The sequence below is a fragment of the Panicum virgatum genome, chromosome 2N (genome assembly GCF_016808335.1).
Source record: "Panicum virgatum strain AP13 chromosome 2N, P.virgatum_v5, whole genome shotgun sequence".
Lineage (NCBI taxonomy): Eukaryota > Viridiplantae > Streptophyta > Magnoliopsida > Poales > Poaceae > Panicum > Panicum virgatum.
In genome coordinates, this window is record NC_053146.1 from 44,688,275 (window position 1) to 44,707,201 (window position 18,927).

At 47.7% G+C, this 18,927-nt stretch overlaps 1 protein-coding gene across 1 annotated transcript; it reads left to right on the top strand.

The window, feature by feature from the left end:
• The first annotated feature begins 849 nt into the window (after positions 1-849).
• Positions 850-10,363, top strand: LOC120660649. The gene is made up of 4 exons (XM_039939257.1): positions 850-1,145; positions 3,865-4,180; positions 4,894-5,053; positions 9,761-10,363. Exons 1-4 carry the CDS (start codon positions 993-995, stop codon positions 10,227-10,229), a joined length of 1,098 nt encoding a protein of 365 aa, XP_039795191.1. The 5' UTR covers positions 850-992; the 3' UTR covers positions 10,230-10,363.
• Positions 10,364-18,927: the final 8,564 nt, after the last annotated feature.

The window sequence follows — 18,927 nt, forward strand, 5'->3', positions numbered from 1 at the left end:
AGCGAAAGGCCTGCCGACGGCGGGGAACGCAGCAGCAGTGCCGGCTTCGGCTTTGGTAGCAGTTCGTTGGGGGTTCGTTGCGTTCCTGTCATGCTTTTCGGCCCGGCCGGCGCTTGCTTCGCTCGATCCGTCCCGTGTGGATCGCGTGATCGGAAGCATGGCCACCGGCAAGCTTGGGTTCTCACTTCTCAGAGGACGTGCCGGGATAATGTTTATCGGCATGGAGGAGAGGAGAGGACAAAACGGTAGCAGATTCTCTGATGCACACCGCAACCGAATTTTTGAAGATGACATCTTGTTCTCCACGAAGAGGAAAACAGCCAGTAACGCGGTATTTTTTTTTCCGGTCCTGGCAGCATTTGGGCTGGTGAGCCCATCGCGCTTACCGCACCTGGTCGGTCTCTCCTACCAGGCCCAACAACGCAGGACCCAATATAGTCCGGCAGGCCGCTTTCCTCGTTTCTTTTCCTCGTGTCAAATACTCAATCGTGTGGTACTTGAAATATCCACGTGAATGTAAAACTAACCTCCAGAAATACAAAGTTTCTGTAAAAGAATGTGGTTAGAGAGCTGACACGGGAAAACACAGAATGTCTCTCGGTGCTCTCTCGTTTCAAAATGCTGGGTAAAGTTGTAAGATTTATACGCATTTTTAAACATAAGTACGATGCTGCTATAAATACAAAACAATTCCAGTTGAATTTGAAGTTTTGAACCTGCTCTGGATACAAATTCTCAACCGAGCAAAATAAATTCGTAACGGAAAAACATTTCGAACGGTATTGGGAAACGGATGCAAGGGCAGCACAGTGTACACGCGGAAGGCGAAGTCTCCGTATTCCACAGTTCGCTCTGGTTTCGGTCAGTCGGTCAGAGGTCAGAGTTCCCGAGTCCAAGGCTGCACACGTCGCTGCTTCCTCTCCACTCCCACCCCGCGCCTTGCCTCCGCGTCCGCCTCCAACCCCGGGCCCCTACCCTCCAGTCTCGCCGCCATGCCTCCGGCCGCCGCCGCCGCCGCCTTCCTATCCCCCGCCGTCGCGGTGTCCAGCCGCGCGCTTCCGCTCCGGCGGGCGAGGCACCTCGCCGTCCGCGCCGTCGCCTCCCCTCCCGCCTCCAAGGCCAAGCCCGCCCCACCGCCCTCCAAGGTGCGATCGCCTGGCCTTTACTCGTGCAGTAGCAATGTACCGTATATCGTTTCAGTTTTCGTGCCGGATTGAGCCCACTGAGGTCGCTGGAATTGGTGGTCAGATAATTCGCTGAATGAGCACGGGCTTTTAGCGGGGTTGGAATGCGAACTGCTTCTATGCGCTTTCAGATCTCATGTTGTTGGGTACTGGGGTGTAGAGGCTACGGCTCTGTAGCTGTGACGGTCAATTTGGATGGAAGATGGCTAGATTCCTTGGTCGTCGAGTCTGTACATGGCTTTCATTTGCTGAAATATGTGAACACGCATGCAGACAGCCAACACTGAGGAAATTATACTCCTTATTGATGAATGGTGGACAATTGTCCGGGTCTTTAGAAAAACACTGAGGAAATTGTCATATGAGATACGTCCTATCCTTAAGGGAACATAGGATCTCCAATTGAAGTGAGTTTAAAACACTAGTGTTAACATTCATCATGGGCCACACAGACCTATAGTTTTAATATGTCTGTTCTACTATACATCAAGAGAACACTTGAAATTTCAGTAGCGAAGATGAAGAGGGATGGAGTGCTTATGATCATTGATCAGATACGATACCTCTTTATTCTTAGAAGAGGTAATAATTAATTTTTATGTCCAATATACTGAAAATCTAAAACATAAGATTTTGCTACCTCCAGTTCTTACTTTCAATCACCATCGCATCTGTCACAACCACGATTGAGCCAATGATTCTAACTTTGGTTAATGTTTTTGGCACGAGTGGAAAAAATGAAAGCCTGCTGTCACTTAAAGCATCATTGAGTCATTGACTGTATTTTAATACCATATTTCTCTAATGGAATATGTGGACCTTTTGGGCTAACATTGTAGCGGTGATACACGCATCTAACATTTTTACTTACGACACATGGACCTATGGTGAAAATCACGGAGGTTCTGATTCTTGTGGCAAAAGGAGCAACACATTCACAGGTTTCTTACCTCCAGACTGGGACAATACTCCTTTCTAGACATTTAGTAGAAGCCTTTTTAAACTCTTAACATTTCAAGGCCCCCTAACCCTCATGTCTATTTCTCTCTCTCCTTGTCCTCTCCTCTCAGCTCTCACAATCAGAATGACAGCATTTACAAACCCTTCTACCGCGTTTCTCCTTTCATCTCTTATCTACTAGTGCTCCATTGGTTTATTTGGTTTCAGACTGCTATTTAATGGCCTGGCATCTGCTTGATCTTGCTAATTAATTTTCACAACCAATTTTCTATGTTACTGCTATATTTCCTTCTGCATTCTGCCTGTTTAGCCTGCCAGTGAAATAGTTTTCAGAATACTAATTTATTTTCTTGCTATGTATGGCTGAGTTCATACTAATTTAGCCTGCTAGTGAAATGGTTTTCAAAATGTACATGATTTCTGAGAAAGAGTGAGATTGTTGGCTTACTGCCCCTACCATCACAAAGAGACTGTGATTATGGTATATGAATCGGAGTATGTGCACAGAAAAGCAAGATATAGGAAACCAGGCGAATGTGCCATCCCATTTTCCTTGTTTTCTTCCCTCATTTCATTTCTGATAGATGCCTCACTCCTTGGTTTTAAAATAGGAATGTTACACTCTGCCTCTTTTCCCATGATGTGCATGGCCTGTACAGTATTCCCCAGATTGCAGACTCCTTTCTCTTTCTCACTCACAGTTTTTGTTGGCCATGTTTACTTTTCTGAAACCAGGCTTCATCACGAAACTGCATTTTTTCTAGTGCACGCCTTGAGGAAAACTAAGTATTGATTGAATTACAAAAAATTCCTACCAACCTGATCATTAACTACCAGTGAAGCTTCATTGAAAATAATGAAGGCGGCCGGGGGGGGGGGGGGTACCAATTTAAGAGTCGTTCACTACTTCAGTTCATAAAAAGAAAATTAAATTATAGTAAATGGTTCTAATTTGTTCTGAATTAGCAGCCTGTGACTGGAAATCCACCTTTTCTGCTTTGTCATCTCAATAGATTTTCTCCTTTGTCATTTCAGTAGAATAGAAAGAAAAGGGGTTTTAGTAAAAAATGTAGATGAATACTTGTTCTTTCCTCGATTTTAGATCGGATGTTTTGACGCATGGCTAAGTGGTAAGGCAGGGGACTGCAAATCCTTTACCCCCAGTTCAGATCTGGACGCTGCCTGATCAATAAAATACTTAGGATTATAGTACTGATCGAGTCCTACAAATTCCTACCCACGAGAGTAACTGGGTCTGGGAATACTTTATTTTACTTGTGTGCATACACAATTAATCTGACAGCTTGGGAGTCCTTAACACGGAAACTTAACATGGTACAATATGGGCTGTTACATTAAACTTAGTCCTTTTGACAACCAGGCAAAGTCAGATCTTGAACAATAGAAGAATGTTTATATAGTGCGTGGCAATCGTTAGAGTATCTCTTTATGATATAACAAGACCTTCAATGGCCTGAACATTAGCTACCAGCAAGGCAATGACCTTTTTGGTTATCTTTTTGGAACTGTGGCACTGTTTACATTGCAAAATCGGTTAATCATCCAATTAATGTTAATGCTCTTAATGGACAAAATTAGTATCGTGGAGAAAAATATACTAAATTAGACTCTGAAGAATGATGTGTTGCCGAAAGTTATATCATTTTTTTTCTGCCTCTCTGCTGTTATTAGTGCTATAACATCTTTTGTATATTTTCAGACTGGGAAATGGGAGTGGAAATTTGAGGATAAACCTATAAATATTTACTATGAGGAGCATGAGCAGGATTCTTCTGAGGATGTGAAGAACATCCTCATGATCCCTACAATCTCAGATGTTAGCACGGTGGAGGAATGGAGAGTGGTCGCCAAAGATATTGTTGGGCGAAAAGGAGAGCTAGGCTACCGTGCTACCATTGTCGATTGGCCTGGTCTTGGTTACTCAGATAGACCATCACTGAACTATAATGCTGATGTAATGGAGAGTTTCCTGGTTCAGCTAGTAAATTCACCGAATAGTCCGGTGGCAAATGCAGGTAAACTTGATTTTTTTTTGTCACTGGTAATCTGACACCTCAAGCATGTTCAATGGAATTTATACATGTGTCCTAATCAATACACTTCAGTTTTGTTGAGGATACTTGCTTAACAAATATTCCACTTCACTCTACTATCTCTTATATTGTAACTTCCTATTATACCTATATATGCTCACTGTTTTCATTCACCAGAAAAAAAGATTCGGTTCTGAGTTCAAACAGCTCAGTGGTATAACAAAAAATGCTATGCTTGTGATTTGTGAACAAGATTACCTTTGGCCAAGGACATCCATTTGCAGTCAATTGAAATACTCCCAAAAGCATGTTTCCTGAAAAATCGCTCTTTGCTGGTCCATGATAACTTAATGGAAACTGTAAACTGACATCTACTGGGGATCATGAAACACTAAACATATGTCAATAAGTAGAGGAACCGTGCAGCTTAAAGGGATCCTAAAGTGTTCTGTAGCACAGTATTTCACACCGCAAGTGATTGCTTGTGATATACTTATGTGTGGACCATATCCCAAAGTTTAGAAAAAGTTCTGCTTAGTTGTTAATTAGCATGCAGACTATGCTTGTCGCTATGATTTTAATATTCAATATTTCACAAGCATGAAGCTACTAGCATTGAGTAAATACTTTTGAACCCAACCTTGAATTTTATCATTCAATTAACAATGGGGCTGTTCTGTCTATTCGATGATCAGATGATGAACTGGTAATTGTTGGCGGTGGTCATGCAGCAACAATAGCAGTCCGTGCAGCTGGTAAGGGCCTTATCAGACCATCTGCTGTTGCTGCTGTTGCACCTACATGGGCTGGACCCCTTCCCATCGTATTTGGCCGAGGTTCTGATATGGAAACAAGGTAGTAAAGAAATTATATGGACTTTCATTTGATATTATATATATATCTGCCAGAGAAATTCTAGATAGATCCTCTTGACTCTTTTAACCTGTGACTTTCTTTGCCTATACTGTACATGCTCTAATGATAATTTGATATGCTTGGGACCTGTAGAATATATTTTTTACACCTTTCCTCACAATGTTTGACATGGACATATGGCGACGGTCATGGATGCATACATAGATATACTGTTAGAGTATATCTGGTAGTATAGGAAATATCTCAGGTAGGCATCTTTGCCCCCAAATCTTGTACCCCTATATATTTGCCCTAGAGGTTCAACACAATACATCCCACGGTTATCTGCAATCTATCCTTCCTACATGGTATCCCGAGTTTAGGTTATCGATCCTAAAACTAAGGCTTCCGCTGCTCTCACGCCGCCCCTGGTGGTCCGGTGAGATAGCCAGATAGGTCTCCACTGGGGGCACGTCCTTGTAGGATGCGCGGCTGGTTTATGGATTTTTTTTCTGATGTATAGAGAAAGAGGCATTGGCATTTTGTTGGCATATCATTTTCCAAACGGGTTCTATGTCTTAATTTGATTAAGGAGTGACCAATTCTCCATTTCCAGTGCTAATTTTCTTTCATTTTCATGTTTACCCCTTTCCATACTATCATTCATTTAACTTATGGTGATACATATGTATAATAACAAAAACTCATGATGGAGGCTTCCTAGAGATAAATAAATACCCTATATCATGTGTTGAATTATGCAAAACAAATATTCAACTGACTTTGTGAACTTCATTTATTATACATTTTAGTGAAGCCTAGGAAAATCCACTTGTGGTCTAATACTTCTACTATATTCTCAAAATGGGTGGAAGTACTTCCCTGCTAAGAGAACAAAAATGATGCTAATATTTATACATTCAACTCTTTTGCTAGTTTTGCATTTTGTGTGCCTATTTTCCTATACAGTACACTCTCTATTTACATGCCTGATGCTTATGCCTGTAGCATATCTACTTGATCTATTTCCTCAACATTATTTTTTTGCTTTATGTATGTGGACTGTCATGATTGCACCCTGACTTTTGAACAAATGCATGCCTCGCAATACTATATATTCTGTAGTTCTCGCTTGGAATGGATAATTCAATTGTTTTCTTTGTTAGTAATGCCATGCTACTAAATGTACAAATGATTTCATTGATACAAAGAGTATCATCTATAGAGGGCAGGGCCTCATGGCTGGGTGCAATAAATTTGTGTATTTTCTTGCATAGAGGGAGTAGCAGTAACGTTGTTTTGCAGGCACTTATATGTTCCCATTTCCCAATTGGTTCAATGGCTTAATCTGATTACGGAGATTGCCACTCACCAATTTTGCTTTCCAGCACTCATTTTCATTTAACTTTTCAAGCATATCATATCAAACTTTATCATTGGTTGACTTGTGCTGATATTGTGATGGGATTTTACTAGAGTTAAAGCTGTATCCTGAATCATGTGTTAAGTGATACTACAAATACTGATCTTCCCACTTGACTACAGTTCTCGGGCTATCAATTGCTAAGATTCCAATTTATTTTAATGAAATAATTTTTTAACTGTTATTAATTGGTATCTATGCATACATAAATACACTACTGCACAAAAGTATAGCGGACAACCTTGTAGGACATGAAGTTGTTATATGATCCAGGCAGTCATTGTATGTAGCAGGAATAGAGAAATGCTCTCATTATACTAATCTGACTTTCCATCTACTGGTTGATATTAATTAATCCTTGCAAGTGGCATATTGCCACTTGTTGCTGCTAGTTGTGCTGCATGTTTTTACTGGTCTATTATATTTTTTTTTCTCGAACACGCAGGAGAGCTGCGTATCAATATATTAAGAAGAATAAAGGGGAAAAGAGCCCCAAAGAGTTACAGGAAAATGGGCCTGTAACTCGCTAGTCAACTATTACAAGAAAAAGAAACAGGCTAGACCAAACAACCAAGACCTGTATCACCTAGGTGACAGCAGCTGCTGGGGCAAGGAGATGAGAGATTCCTCGAGCTCCAGCAATAGACCATTGTCTCGCCTCCTCTTTGATTGATGCAGCAACATATGCCAGATTAGGAGAAATTCCATCGAACACACAACGGTTGCGATGATTCCACAAGGACCATGAAACCAGGGTGATAATGGAATTGAGGCCTTTCTGATTTTGCCCAGTAACCCTGCTGCTCGCAGCAGCCCACCATTCCACAAAGGACATGTCCACAACCTGTGGTGCCAGTGTTTCCAGGCCAAGGTCTTGTAAGACAGTGAACCAGATTTGCCGACTGAATACACAAATTACTAAAAGATGATCAATTGTTTCCTCTGCTTGAGCACAAAGGGGGCAGGAGGCCGGGTGGTCTAGTCCCTTTCTTGCCAATCTGTCAGCTGTCCAGCATTTCTTGTGGGCCACTGTCCAAAGGAAGAATTTGCATTTGCTAGGAGCCCAGGTTTTCCAGATTCTTTCCCAAGGTTCAAAATGAATAGATCCAATGAAGAGAGCTTCATATGCAGACTTTGTAGTGAAATTGCCCGAGGCGGAGAAACTCCAAATGTGAGTGTCCTCAATCTTTGATTGCAGCTCAACTCCCTCCAGGAGGTCCCAAAGCTGCAAGTATTCAGCGAGGATTTCCACTGTAAGAGCTCCTTTTATATCCAAGATCCAACTTCTGTTTTCAAGAGCATCAGATACTTTCCTTTTTCTTCCTCTAGCAGTCACAGCATTGAACAGGTGTGGGTAGTGAGTTTCTAGACTCTGATCAGTCAACCACCTATCCTTCCAAAATATTGTGTTCTTGCCATTTCCTACTACAGTTACAACAGCTGCATCAAAAATGCTTGCACTTGATGTTGAGCTTTGACAGGCAGGAAGGCCCATGTTTTGTCAGGCTCAGTTTTTTGTAGCCAGAGCCATCTCAGTCTTAGTGACCATCCTAGGTGCTGGAGGTGAGAGATGCCTAACCCACCAAGAAACCATGGTCTGGTGACTTTGGGCCAAGCAACGAGGCAGTGTCCTCCTCTCACATCTCTCCTCCCCTTCCAAAGGAAACCTCTTCTAATCTTGTCAATGGATTTCAGCGCCCGAGCAGGAAGGTCCACTGCTAGCAGCAGATAGACCATCATAGAAGTTAGCACAAATTGGACCAGAGTGCATCTACCAGCTCTTGTGAGAAGATCAGCTTTCCAGCCAGGAAGCCTGTCAGCAATCCTATCAACAATGGGCTGAACCTGTGCATTAGTTAGTTTGTGGGGGGATAATGGTACTCCAAGATATTTGCAGGGGAATTCTGAGGTCTGCCAGGGAAGATGATTCTGCAATATCATTCTTTGTTCCTCCAAGCATTGGATGGGGTGAACGCTACTCTTTTGTACATTTGTCCTGAGCCCAGAAGCTTCCCCAAACAGTTGCAGGATGTCAAGGGTGATTCTGATATCACTAGCGGATGGTTGTAGGAAAATTACCACATCATCAGCATAGAGGGAGTGCAGTGCTGCTATGTTTGCAAATGGTTTTATACATATGCCATTTGCCATACCATCAGGGAAGGTCTCATGGCTGGGTGCCAATTGAGACTGTTGGTTCATATGAATGAATTTGCTTTATGCAATGACTCTTAGTAAGATTTGGCCTTGGTTCTCAGTCATGAAAATTTCTGTGGTTTAGAGAAAGTAGCATTAGAACAGTTTTGCAAACATCATTTTCCAAATTGGTTCCATGTCTTAATCTGATTAAGGAGGCCATCAATTTCTCTTTCCAGCTCTAATTATAACTAATTATTTGCTTCTGTTTTCATGTGTATAAGTAACTAAATATTTGCATTGTTTTCTTGTGTATAACTAACTTTATGTTGATAGATATGTACAACTATGGACAAAATTTGTAATCTGGTGTGATATGCATGAGTATGCACAGAACCTTGTAGGCTGTGAAGTCATGGTGACGATACTATGACCCTGGCACTCATCATATGTGAAGAGACTATAAGAGAAATACTCTATTTTCAACATTTCATTATAAGGCCCCTGATTTTTTTTATCAATGTATTGAAGTTTGCTTTGCCTACCTCATATAGCCATTTGGGATGCAGTGTCCATGTTGTCACTAATTCCAACGAATGTTTTTACTGGCTATCACATTTGATCAAGAATGCATTTGTTTCCTGTGTTCAGTAATGCAGTGCTGCTATTTATACAGATAATTCTCATTCATATACAGTTTATCTCACCATGAAGAGCAGTCCTCATTGCTGCAGACCTGCAGTGCAGTAAATTTGTTTGTGTTCTTGTGTAGATATAGACATAGTTCAATAGCGTGGTTTTGCAGGCACTTAGATTTTCCAAATTGGTTCAATGGCTTAATCAAGATCACCATCCACCAATTCTGCTTTCCGGAAAATATATTCTTTCATTTTGCACGTGTACCATATCGAAGTGTGCCATTCATCTTACTACGGTAGTGCGATATTTATATAGTGGTAATTAATTAGTTAAACTTGTGATGGAATTTGGTAGATTTAAAGCAGTGTCCTGAATCATTTGTTAAATGAAACAAACCATATTGATCTTGAAAATCCGCATTATGCTCATCCCCATTGGCTACAGATATGGAGCCTATTAATGCTTAAGATTCCACTTGGTTTAGCTGAATGCTGGTTTTTATTTAACAGGTATGGGCTTCTACGAGGAACACTCAGGGCTCCAGCCATCGGCTGGATGATGTACAACGTTCTGGTGAGCAACGAGAAGTCTATCCAGTCTCAGTACAAGTCCCACGTCTACGCCAATCCTGAGAACGTGACGCCAGACATCATCGAGAGCCGATATGAGTTAACCAAAAGGAAAGGTGCACGGTATGTCCCTGCCGCGTTCCTGACAGGCCTCCTCGATCCTGTCCAGTCAAGGGAGGAATTCGTGCAGTTGTTTGCCAAGTTGGACGGCGATGTACCTGTTCTGATCGTGTCGACGCTTAACGCCCCCAAGAGGTCGAAGGCTGAGATGGAGGCTCTCAAGGGCGCTAAAGGCGTGACCAAATTCGTGGAGGTTCCAGGTGCTCTTCTGCCGCAGGAAGAGTACCCATTGGCAGTTGCGGAGGAGCTCTACAGCTTCCTGCAGGAATCATTCACCGCGAGAAGATGAATGTGGGTTTGCGCAATCACGCGGAAGCCAGATTCAAGTCCCACACTTTTGTGAGTAAAAATTCATGAACCCGCTATGGTGTACTGGAGCTTTTAGCAACAATAAAGCTGCATCACTTATTCACATCCCGGGTACCAGCACCTCCAAAGTTCCAGGCCTACTTTTGACAGAACAGCCATCCGATGCGTCGCAGGGTGTGCGTGAAGCATACCGCCCTGATCAATGATTGCAGATTTCGATCAGGCACGCTGTGGCTCCCGTCTGATCTGCATCAGAGCCTGTCCCTTTGGTCCGGTCCGGTAGCGCCCATTCATTGCACATGGTCGCAGCAGTTCGTCCTACTCTTCTCAGCCCCTGGTCCTGGTTCTTTGTAACTGATGGCCCGAGTACAAAGGCCCGGAAGACGCTGATCTCCTGAGGTAAACGTTTCACCCCCTCCGTCATGTACATTTGATCTAGGCGATGCGTTGTTGCTGTGCATGGTGACCTGTGAGTTCCCAGCTTTCACCGGGGCATCAATGGCTTGAGGCTGAGAGGTGCTCCTGTGCCGATAGACGCAGGCACAGTGCAGAGTACACCGCGAAGTGCGAGGCAGCATACAGATTTCTGGCCAATAATTGGCGGCTGGGCCGTGCCGCGGCTATAAATGCGGCATTTACTGAAAGCCTCCTCCCAGGCCAGGCCAGCGGCGGCCCACGGCACGCAACCTCGCCGGGGGGGTTCCGCCGCTGACGGTGGTGGCCCGGCCGCGAAAGCTACCGCGGCGGCCGTCGCCGTCGGCGCTCCGGGCAGCGCCGTGCCACGTGCCCCCCCGCCGGTGAGCTTGGCGCGGGCGAGAGGGAAACGCATTCAAGGGAGGGAAAGGGTAGGTCCAAGTGGCGAGTGAAGCGTGCCAGTTCGGAGGTGGACTTTCTTCCTCCGGCCCTCGCTGAAGTGTAGCGAACGAACCAGCTGGGGGTTCCGGAGCGTCCACGGCGACGGGACGACGGGGGCGACGCGTCGCCGGACAATTTAATAAATGCGGCGAGACGGGGCCCCTGATCTGCCTGAACGGACCGGTAGGATACGGGTACGGGGTCGTATACGTGTGGCGATGGCGCTTCATTGTTTAAGATTGCGTGGGTCATGTGGCTTTGCAACGGCAGCTAGCGGCGGTCCACATGCCAGCGGTGCGGTTTACGAGCGTTTTTTTTGTGGAGAGAATCGGGCGGGTGAAGAAGGATCGGCGTTCAGCTATCATTGCAACGTTTCTCCTAGGGCTGGGATGAGGGGAAAAAGAGCACTGCGAAAGCCGTCATTGAACGCATCCGAAGAACCGATGCACAGAAGCTTTTAAAACTCTGTCTGGAACACGGGACGACTTGAAGGAATCGTTATGAAACTCCTGTGCTCCAGACAGCCTCGAGGAGATTTTGTTTTCAGCGCTAGCGAGCGAGGGTGGTTCGTTGCAGACTTGCAGTAGACTTTTTTTTTGATCAACGATTGCACAACTTGCAGTAGACTTGGAGCTGCAGCACTTCAACCTTGTCAGCTTCCATCCCGTTCTTTTCGCGATCAGTTGAACGGGGGAAAAAGCCGTCATGGCTCAGATTACCATCGCTTCCTGACACGTATAGCCGTGCCAAAAAGCGTCGGTTTGGTGGCAGCCTGAAGATGAGCGTGCAATCCGCCCCACGCTGCAACTGCCGAAAAGGTTCCCGATCGTCCTCGCCTTCTCCTCCGCCGCGTCCAGACAAACGAAAGCATGAGCTGTTTGGGGGAGGAGGGGGGCCCCGGGCGCCGTATGACAACCGACCCGCCGCTACGTCGCTGGCGTCAGTGACCTGGGCTCGCTGGCTGCCAAGCCCCCACCAACCCCAACTGATCCAGGTTGCTTTGCTATCTCCGCAAACCCCGCTCTCCTGCTCTCGATCGATGATGCCGCGCGCTCCCATCACCTTGCCAGCCACGGAGCGTTGATCGCCTGCTCATCCTTCTTGAGTTCTTGTCATCCAGAGACTTCTTCCTTGTCACGTCGAAACGAAGGCCCGGTTCTCCTGTCCCCGAGAGACAGAAACCTCGGGGGGGGGGGGGGGGGGGGGGGGGGCGTTCTCCTGTCCCCGAGAGACAGAAATCTCGGGGGAGTCTATTCCCCGCATATGCGAGGGGGAAAAAACACATCGCAGAAGGCTTCTCCCGCCGCTCCCCCGCCATCCGCCGCCTCCCCAAGCTCCGCCGCCGCCCTCCACCGCTGCCAACCCTAACCAAGCTCGTCGCCACCGTGCCGCCGGCTTCTTCTCGCCCCCGCCGCCGGCCGCCACCCACCGGGGGTCCTACCCCGTCTGGCTGGCGGCGCTCCCCCGCCGCCTCGCCCTCTGCCGGCCGAACCGTCACCGCCGCCCGGGGCCCCTCCTCTTCTATCGCCGACGGCCATGGAGCTCCCCGAACCCTGGTAACCCGGAACCCTAAAGCTCCACCGCCGCCCTCCACCACCCCGGCCGCCGGTGACCTCGCCGGCGGCCGCTCCCCTGAAGCGTCCCCTCATAAGAGAAGACTTAAATGTGTTACAAACATCAGTCCCAGGAGGCTGATGACACATTTATTACATCAGATGGTTCATTACTGTACAACTCTATGCGGTAGTGAGCAGAGAAGCGCCACTATCGCGAGGATTACAATCCACACACACACAACGATATTAAATATAAAAAGAAGGTCATCAGAGTCTTGCGCCATGCGGTATCTCCTGCAGGTGACCCAATCCAAAGGCAAGGCTGGGTGCAGGACGGTACCCTACTCGACGTCGTCCGGAACGAAGTCTGGATCTTCTTCTGTAAAAATTAAGAGTGGGGTGAGTACCGTGAAGGGGGATTAAACAGAGTATCATGCACAGGTTAATTCAAGGATATGGCTAGGTTTACTTTTGCGGAAAGCAACATTTTATGCAGGGGTTCATTTGAAAGAAAGGATTTTCGAAAAGATGGTTTTTCTTATACCGAGTAACACAAAGGGTTGATCCACACTGGATCCAGGTTTTAAGCTGCTATCGGACTCCTCATCCGCCGTAGCACACGGCACAACTGCCGGACACATTTCCGAAACAACTCACAACAACCCATCCCAAAGTAAACACTAGTTGTGAGACCACACCGTAACTCGCCCAGTACCGTGGGCACGGCTATTCGAATAGATTCTTAACTCTGCAGAGGTGTGCAACTTTACCCACAAGTGGGGTATCACAACACGATCACCTTAGTGTCGGTGCAGCTCCCAACAAAGCCATTACCCACCTTAGCTAAACCTGTCTAGCCATCACGGGATGCACCAAGGGGTCATCAACCTTTCACCTAGGTTTAACCGGGGCATAAGTCACACGGGCTTATCCATTTTCCTTAGTCACCCGTTGCTCTCAGCTCTCCTGATGGCTATCAGACTAACTAGTGGGATTTATGCTAAGCCGTTGCCCATTCAGCGGTCGAGTGGTTTGCACGAAAGTGGAGTTAGGTGAGATGTAACACCAACTCGGTCCTTAGCTGTGACAAGATGGATATCTCCCTTCCTTGCCCTGCCACACCGGCACGAGCACACCAAACGGCAAATCACACCGAAATGCCATCCATCCCGTCTAAATTCATCTTTCGAAAATCCACTTTTATCCCTTCCCACACACACACACCTTTTCTTTATAAAACAAGTTATATTGTATATAAGATCCTAAGCGCTCTAGCAGCGATTAACGTCCAGAGAAAATCAGACATTAATCTAGGTGGTCAAGGAATGGTTATAACAAATCAAGGGGTGGCTATCCAACCATGTTTTCATGCAAGCAAAACATATGCAACTTTGTAAAACAGGCCAATGGGTTGTGTTTATACAAACTAGGACAAAACATGCATCAAAGGATGGGATTGAACTTGCCGTCTTCGAAGCCTTCGGGGTGGTCCTGGTCGAAGCACTGTCCTTCGGGCTCGGGGTCGTGGAACTTGTCCTCGTCCGTGGGCTCACAGTACTGCTCATCAACGGGCTCTCCTTCGTTCACACCATGGTCTACGACGCATACAAACAAGCACACAATAAAGAAAAAGAAATAAAAGTTTTATCGTTGAGCTCGAATCAGAAATATTTAGGATATGGAGTTTGGAGTAATATTTTAGGGTGGTTTCTTAATGGCATGGACAAAATTATGTCATGCGAGGTGTGGTAAAGTTTTAGGTAGATCCGAGGTCGTTTGGCGCATGAAATGATAGGTTATGTAAAGGTTTAGGGGTTAAATCAGGGTCCAGGGGCCTATTTGTAATTATATTTAAGAAGGCAAGGGCTTGGTTTGTATTTTAGAACTTTTCTGGGTCAATAAAGAAAAGGTCAGGGGTTTATTTATAAATGTGTTATATGAGAGGAGGGTTCATTTCAGAATATAATAAAGGAAGGGTTTAATTTGCAAAAATGTTAAAGGGTGGAAGGGCTCTTAAGTAATTAGGAGAGAGGGGAGGGGGTTATGGGCAAAATGCCCTGTCTTCTTCCTCCCCCGCGCTGGGAAACAGGGGGCGGCGCTCGTCGGCGGCGCCGATCCCGGCGGCCAGGGGCTCGGGGGAGGCTCCGGGGTGAGGGGAAAGGGAGAGGGGGGCCTGCGGGGTCGATCCCCGGCCGCAGTTCGGGCGGAGGCGGCCCAGGATGGCTTGGCCTCGACGGCCGGCGACAGTGGCCCTGGACCGGTGTCCCAGAGGGGCGGCGGTGGTCAAAGAGAGGGGAAGGAGTACCAGTGGGCCTCGGGGGTGCCAAACCCTACCTCTATTCGGGCCGAGGGGCAGTGGGAAGGGGAGCTCCGCGGTGGCCGGCGGCGGCAATGGCGAGAGGTGGCGCTGTCGTGCAGTGGAGGGGGTGGGCAGTGGCTGTGGTGGCTTGTGGTGTGGAGGAGCGGTGCGGGGGCCCTTTTATAGGGCGGGTAAGGCGGTGGAGGGGCGGAGTGCGGCGGTGGCCGGCTGGCGAGCGGTGCGGGGCGGAGTAATGGCGCTCCGGCCGCTTGCTCGTGTCGGGACGCGGCGGCGCGGCCGGCGAGGGCGGGGCAGGGGTGATGCGACGGCACGGGCAGGCCGCGAGCGACGCAGGCGGTGCTGTGCGTGCACAGGGCGGCGGCAGCAGCGGCGTTGTTGCTTTGCGACGCGCGGCGCGGCGGGTGCACGTGGATCAGGGGCTTGGCGAGCACGGGCGGGCCCGGGAGCGGGGCGAGCGGGACCGGGGGCGGCCGGTGTTGAGCCGCAGCGGCGGACGGCACGGCGGGCGGCGCGCGTCTTGTGGCACGTGCGCGCGTGTTGGCACCAGGCGAACGGCGGGCGTCGCGGCGAGCGGTACGGCGGTGATGGCAGCCGCGTGCGAGCGTGGCGAGCGCTTGCGCGCGTGCTCACGACTCGGGACAGCTCGGCGCATCGCGGTGCACGGCCAGGAGTGCGTGCAGGGGCGTGCGGAGGGGGGGGCGGCCGCGCGGAAGCGGGAAGCAAGGCGGGCGCGCGCGTGCGGGAGCAGGGAGCGGCCGAGGTGGCGCGCGGGGCAGGCGAGCGGGGGGGTCGGGCCGGTGCGCGCGGCAGAGGGAAGAAGGAAGAGAGAGAGAAGGAGAGAGGAAAAGGGGAAAAGAAAAGAAAGGAAAATGGAAAATGGGAAAAAGAAAAGGAAAAGGAGGGAGAGAGAAAAAGGAGAGTGAGAGGGAGAGATTCGCGCCGCGATCGCGGCGCCCGGTCAGTCACGCGCGGCGTCGGGCACGCGCGTGCGGTCGGGCGCGATGCGCGGGTCGAGGGCTAACAGGGAAAGAGCCGGGGTTGGGAATCGGACACATGAAAAGATTTTCCGGGAAAAGGGGTTCGGGGTTTAGGAGGGTTTTGAGCTCAACGATGAAAAGAAATTTTGAAAAGAAAAAAAATTAGCGTGTGTTTTATTTGGTAAATTTTCCGGGATGTCACAAACCTACCCCACTTAAAATGAATCTCGTCCTCGAGATTCGGCTGGTTCCTAAAGAGATGGGGAAACTCCTTCTTCAGAGCGTCTTCGCGTTCCCACGTGGCTTCTTCTACTCTGTGTCTACTCCGTGTCTGCTCCATTGAACCCTACAAATCCGTACTTCGGAATTTCTTGTCCTCTTGGTGACGGTGTCCAAAATCATGACTGGTATCTCCTGATATCGCAAATATGGTTGCAGATCTATTGCTTCTATGGGCACGTGTTCTGCCTCGGGTACCTTTAAACATCTTCTTAATTGCGAGACATGGAACACTGGGTGTATGTCCGACATTTCTTCTGGTAGCTCCAGACGGTATGCTACTGCTCCGACTCTCTTCAGAACTCGGTACGGTCCAATGTACCGAGGGGCCAACTTTCCTTGTACTTGAAATCTCCGAGTTCACCGGATGGGTGAAACCTTGAGATAGACGAAGTCTCCTGGGTTGAAACTTATTTCCCGTCTTTTCTTGTCCGCGTAGCTCTTCTGCCGAGACTGGGCGGCCTTCAATTTCTCGGGGATTTCTGCTACTCTTTCCTCGGCTTCCTTTATGAGTGCGGGTCCAACTAGGGTCCGTTCTCCAACTTCTGACCACATTAGGGGAGTTCTGCACTTTCTCCCGTAAAGAGCTTCGAACGGTGACATGCCCAAGCTTGCTTGGTAGCCGTTGTTGTATGAAAATTCTGCATAAGGTAAACTTTGTTCCCAATTCTTGCCATAGGTGAGAACACACGCTCTCAACATATCCTCCATAATCTGATTCACTCTTTCTGTCTGGCCATCCGTCTGTGGGTGATAAGCGGAGCTGAAATCCAACTTAGTGCCCATGGCTTTATGCAGGACTTTTCCAAAACCTAGAGGTGAACTGGGTCCCTCTATCTGAAACAATGCGGCTGGGCACACCATGCAACTTCACAATGTTCTCCACATAGAGCTTGGCTAGCTTTTCTCCACCGTAGTTGGTTCGTACGGGTATGAAGTGAGCCGCTTTAGTGAGTCGGTCCACTATTACCCATATGGAATCATGTCCTTTCCGAGTCCTAGGCAAACCCACTACAAAGTCCATTCCTATCTCGTCCCATTTCCAAACCGGGATGGGTAAGGGTTGTAACAGTCCTGCTGGCTTCTGATGTTCGGCCTTGATTCTTTGACAAGTATCGCACCGGGCGACAAATCGTGCAATATCTGCCTTCATCCTGTTCCACCAATATTTTTATTTTAAGTCCATATACATTTTGGTGGATCCTGGGTGAATGGAATATGCCGAGTTGTGAGCTTCATCCATGATTATTTGCCTGAAGTCCCCTTTCTGGGGCACACAAATTCTATCTTTATACCATAAGGTTCCCCTATTATCCACCCTAAAATCTGGTGCCTTATTTTCTCTAGTCTGCCTCCGGATTTCCATCAGCCCCTTGTCCGAACTTTGTGCCTTTCTGATTCTGTCTTCTAGTGTGGATTGGATACTCAGCACTCGGCTGGAGCCTCGAGGGACGATGTGCACATTTAATCGTGCCATATCCTCGCGCAGGTGGTCGTCTCTGGGTCCATAGGATTTCTGGCTTAGGGCATCGGCTACCACGTTTGCTTTCCCGGGGTGGTAATGGATTTCCAGGTTATAATCCTTAACCAATTCCAGACATCTTCTTTGCCTTAGGTTCAGATCCGGCTGGGTGAAGATGTACTTCAGGCTCTTATGGTCGGTATAGATTTCGTACTTATTTCCAATCAAATAATGCCTCCAAATTTTATGAGCGTGCACTACGGCTGCAAGTTCCAAATCATGGGTCGGATAGTTCTGCTCATGAGACCTGAGCTGGCGGGAAGCATATGCAACGACTTTCCCGTCTTGCATCAGTACACAACCCAATCCTTGTCGGGATGCATCACAATAGATGACAAAATCCCGATGAATGTCCGGTAGGGTCAGCACTGGGGCGGTCGTCAGTCTTCGCTTTAATTCCTGGAAACTCCTTTCACACGACTCCGTCCAGGTGAATTTCTTCTCCTTCTTGAGTAGCTCTGTCATGGGCCGGGCTATCTTGGAAAATCCCTCAATGAATCTCCGATAATACCCAGTTAATCCGAGAAAACTTCTGATCTCACTGACGTTGGTCGGTTGCTGCCAGTTGGAGACCGCTTCGATCTTCTTGGGGTCCACTGCTACTCCTTCTGCGGTCAGAATATGACCAAGGAAGGCTACTTTCTTCAGCCAGAACTCACACTTGCTGAATTTGGCGTATAGCCTATGCACTCTCAGCTTTTCCAAAACTACCCTCAGGTGCTGCTCGTGCTCCTGAATACTCTTCGAGTAAATAAGTATGTCGTCGATGAAGACTACGACAAACTTATCTAACTCGTCCATAAACACCTTGTTCATGAGGTTCATGAAATAAGCATGTGCATTTGTCAGTCCAAAAGACATCACTGTGAACTCAAACTGCCCGTATCGGGTGACAAAGGCTGTCTTCGGGATATCATTCTCCCTAATCTTGAGCTGAAAATATCCGGATCTCAGATCGATCTTGGAGAAGTACTTGGCCTCTTTTAACTGATCAAAAAGGTCGTCGATCCTGGGAAGGGGGTACTTGTTCTTGATAGTGACTTCGTTTAGTGTCCGGTAATCTACACACAACCTCATACTTCCGTCCTTCTTCTTGACAAATAGAACCGGGGCTCCCCAAGGAGACGAACTTGGCCTGATGAAGCCAATTCGTTGTAGTTCTTCCAGCT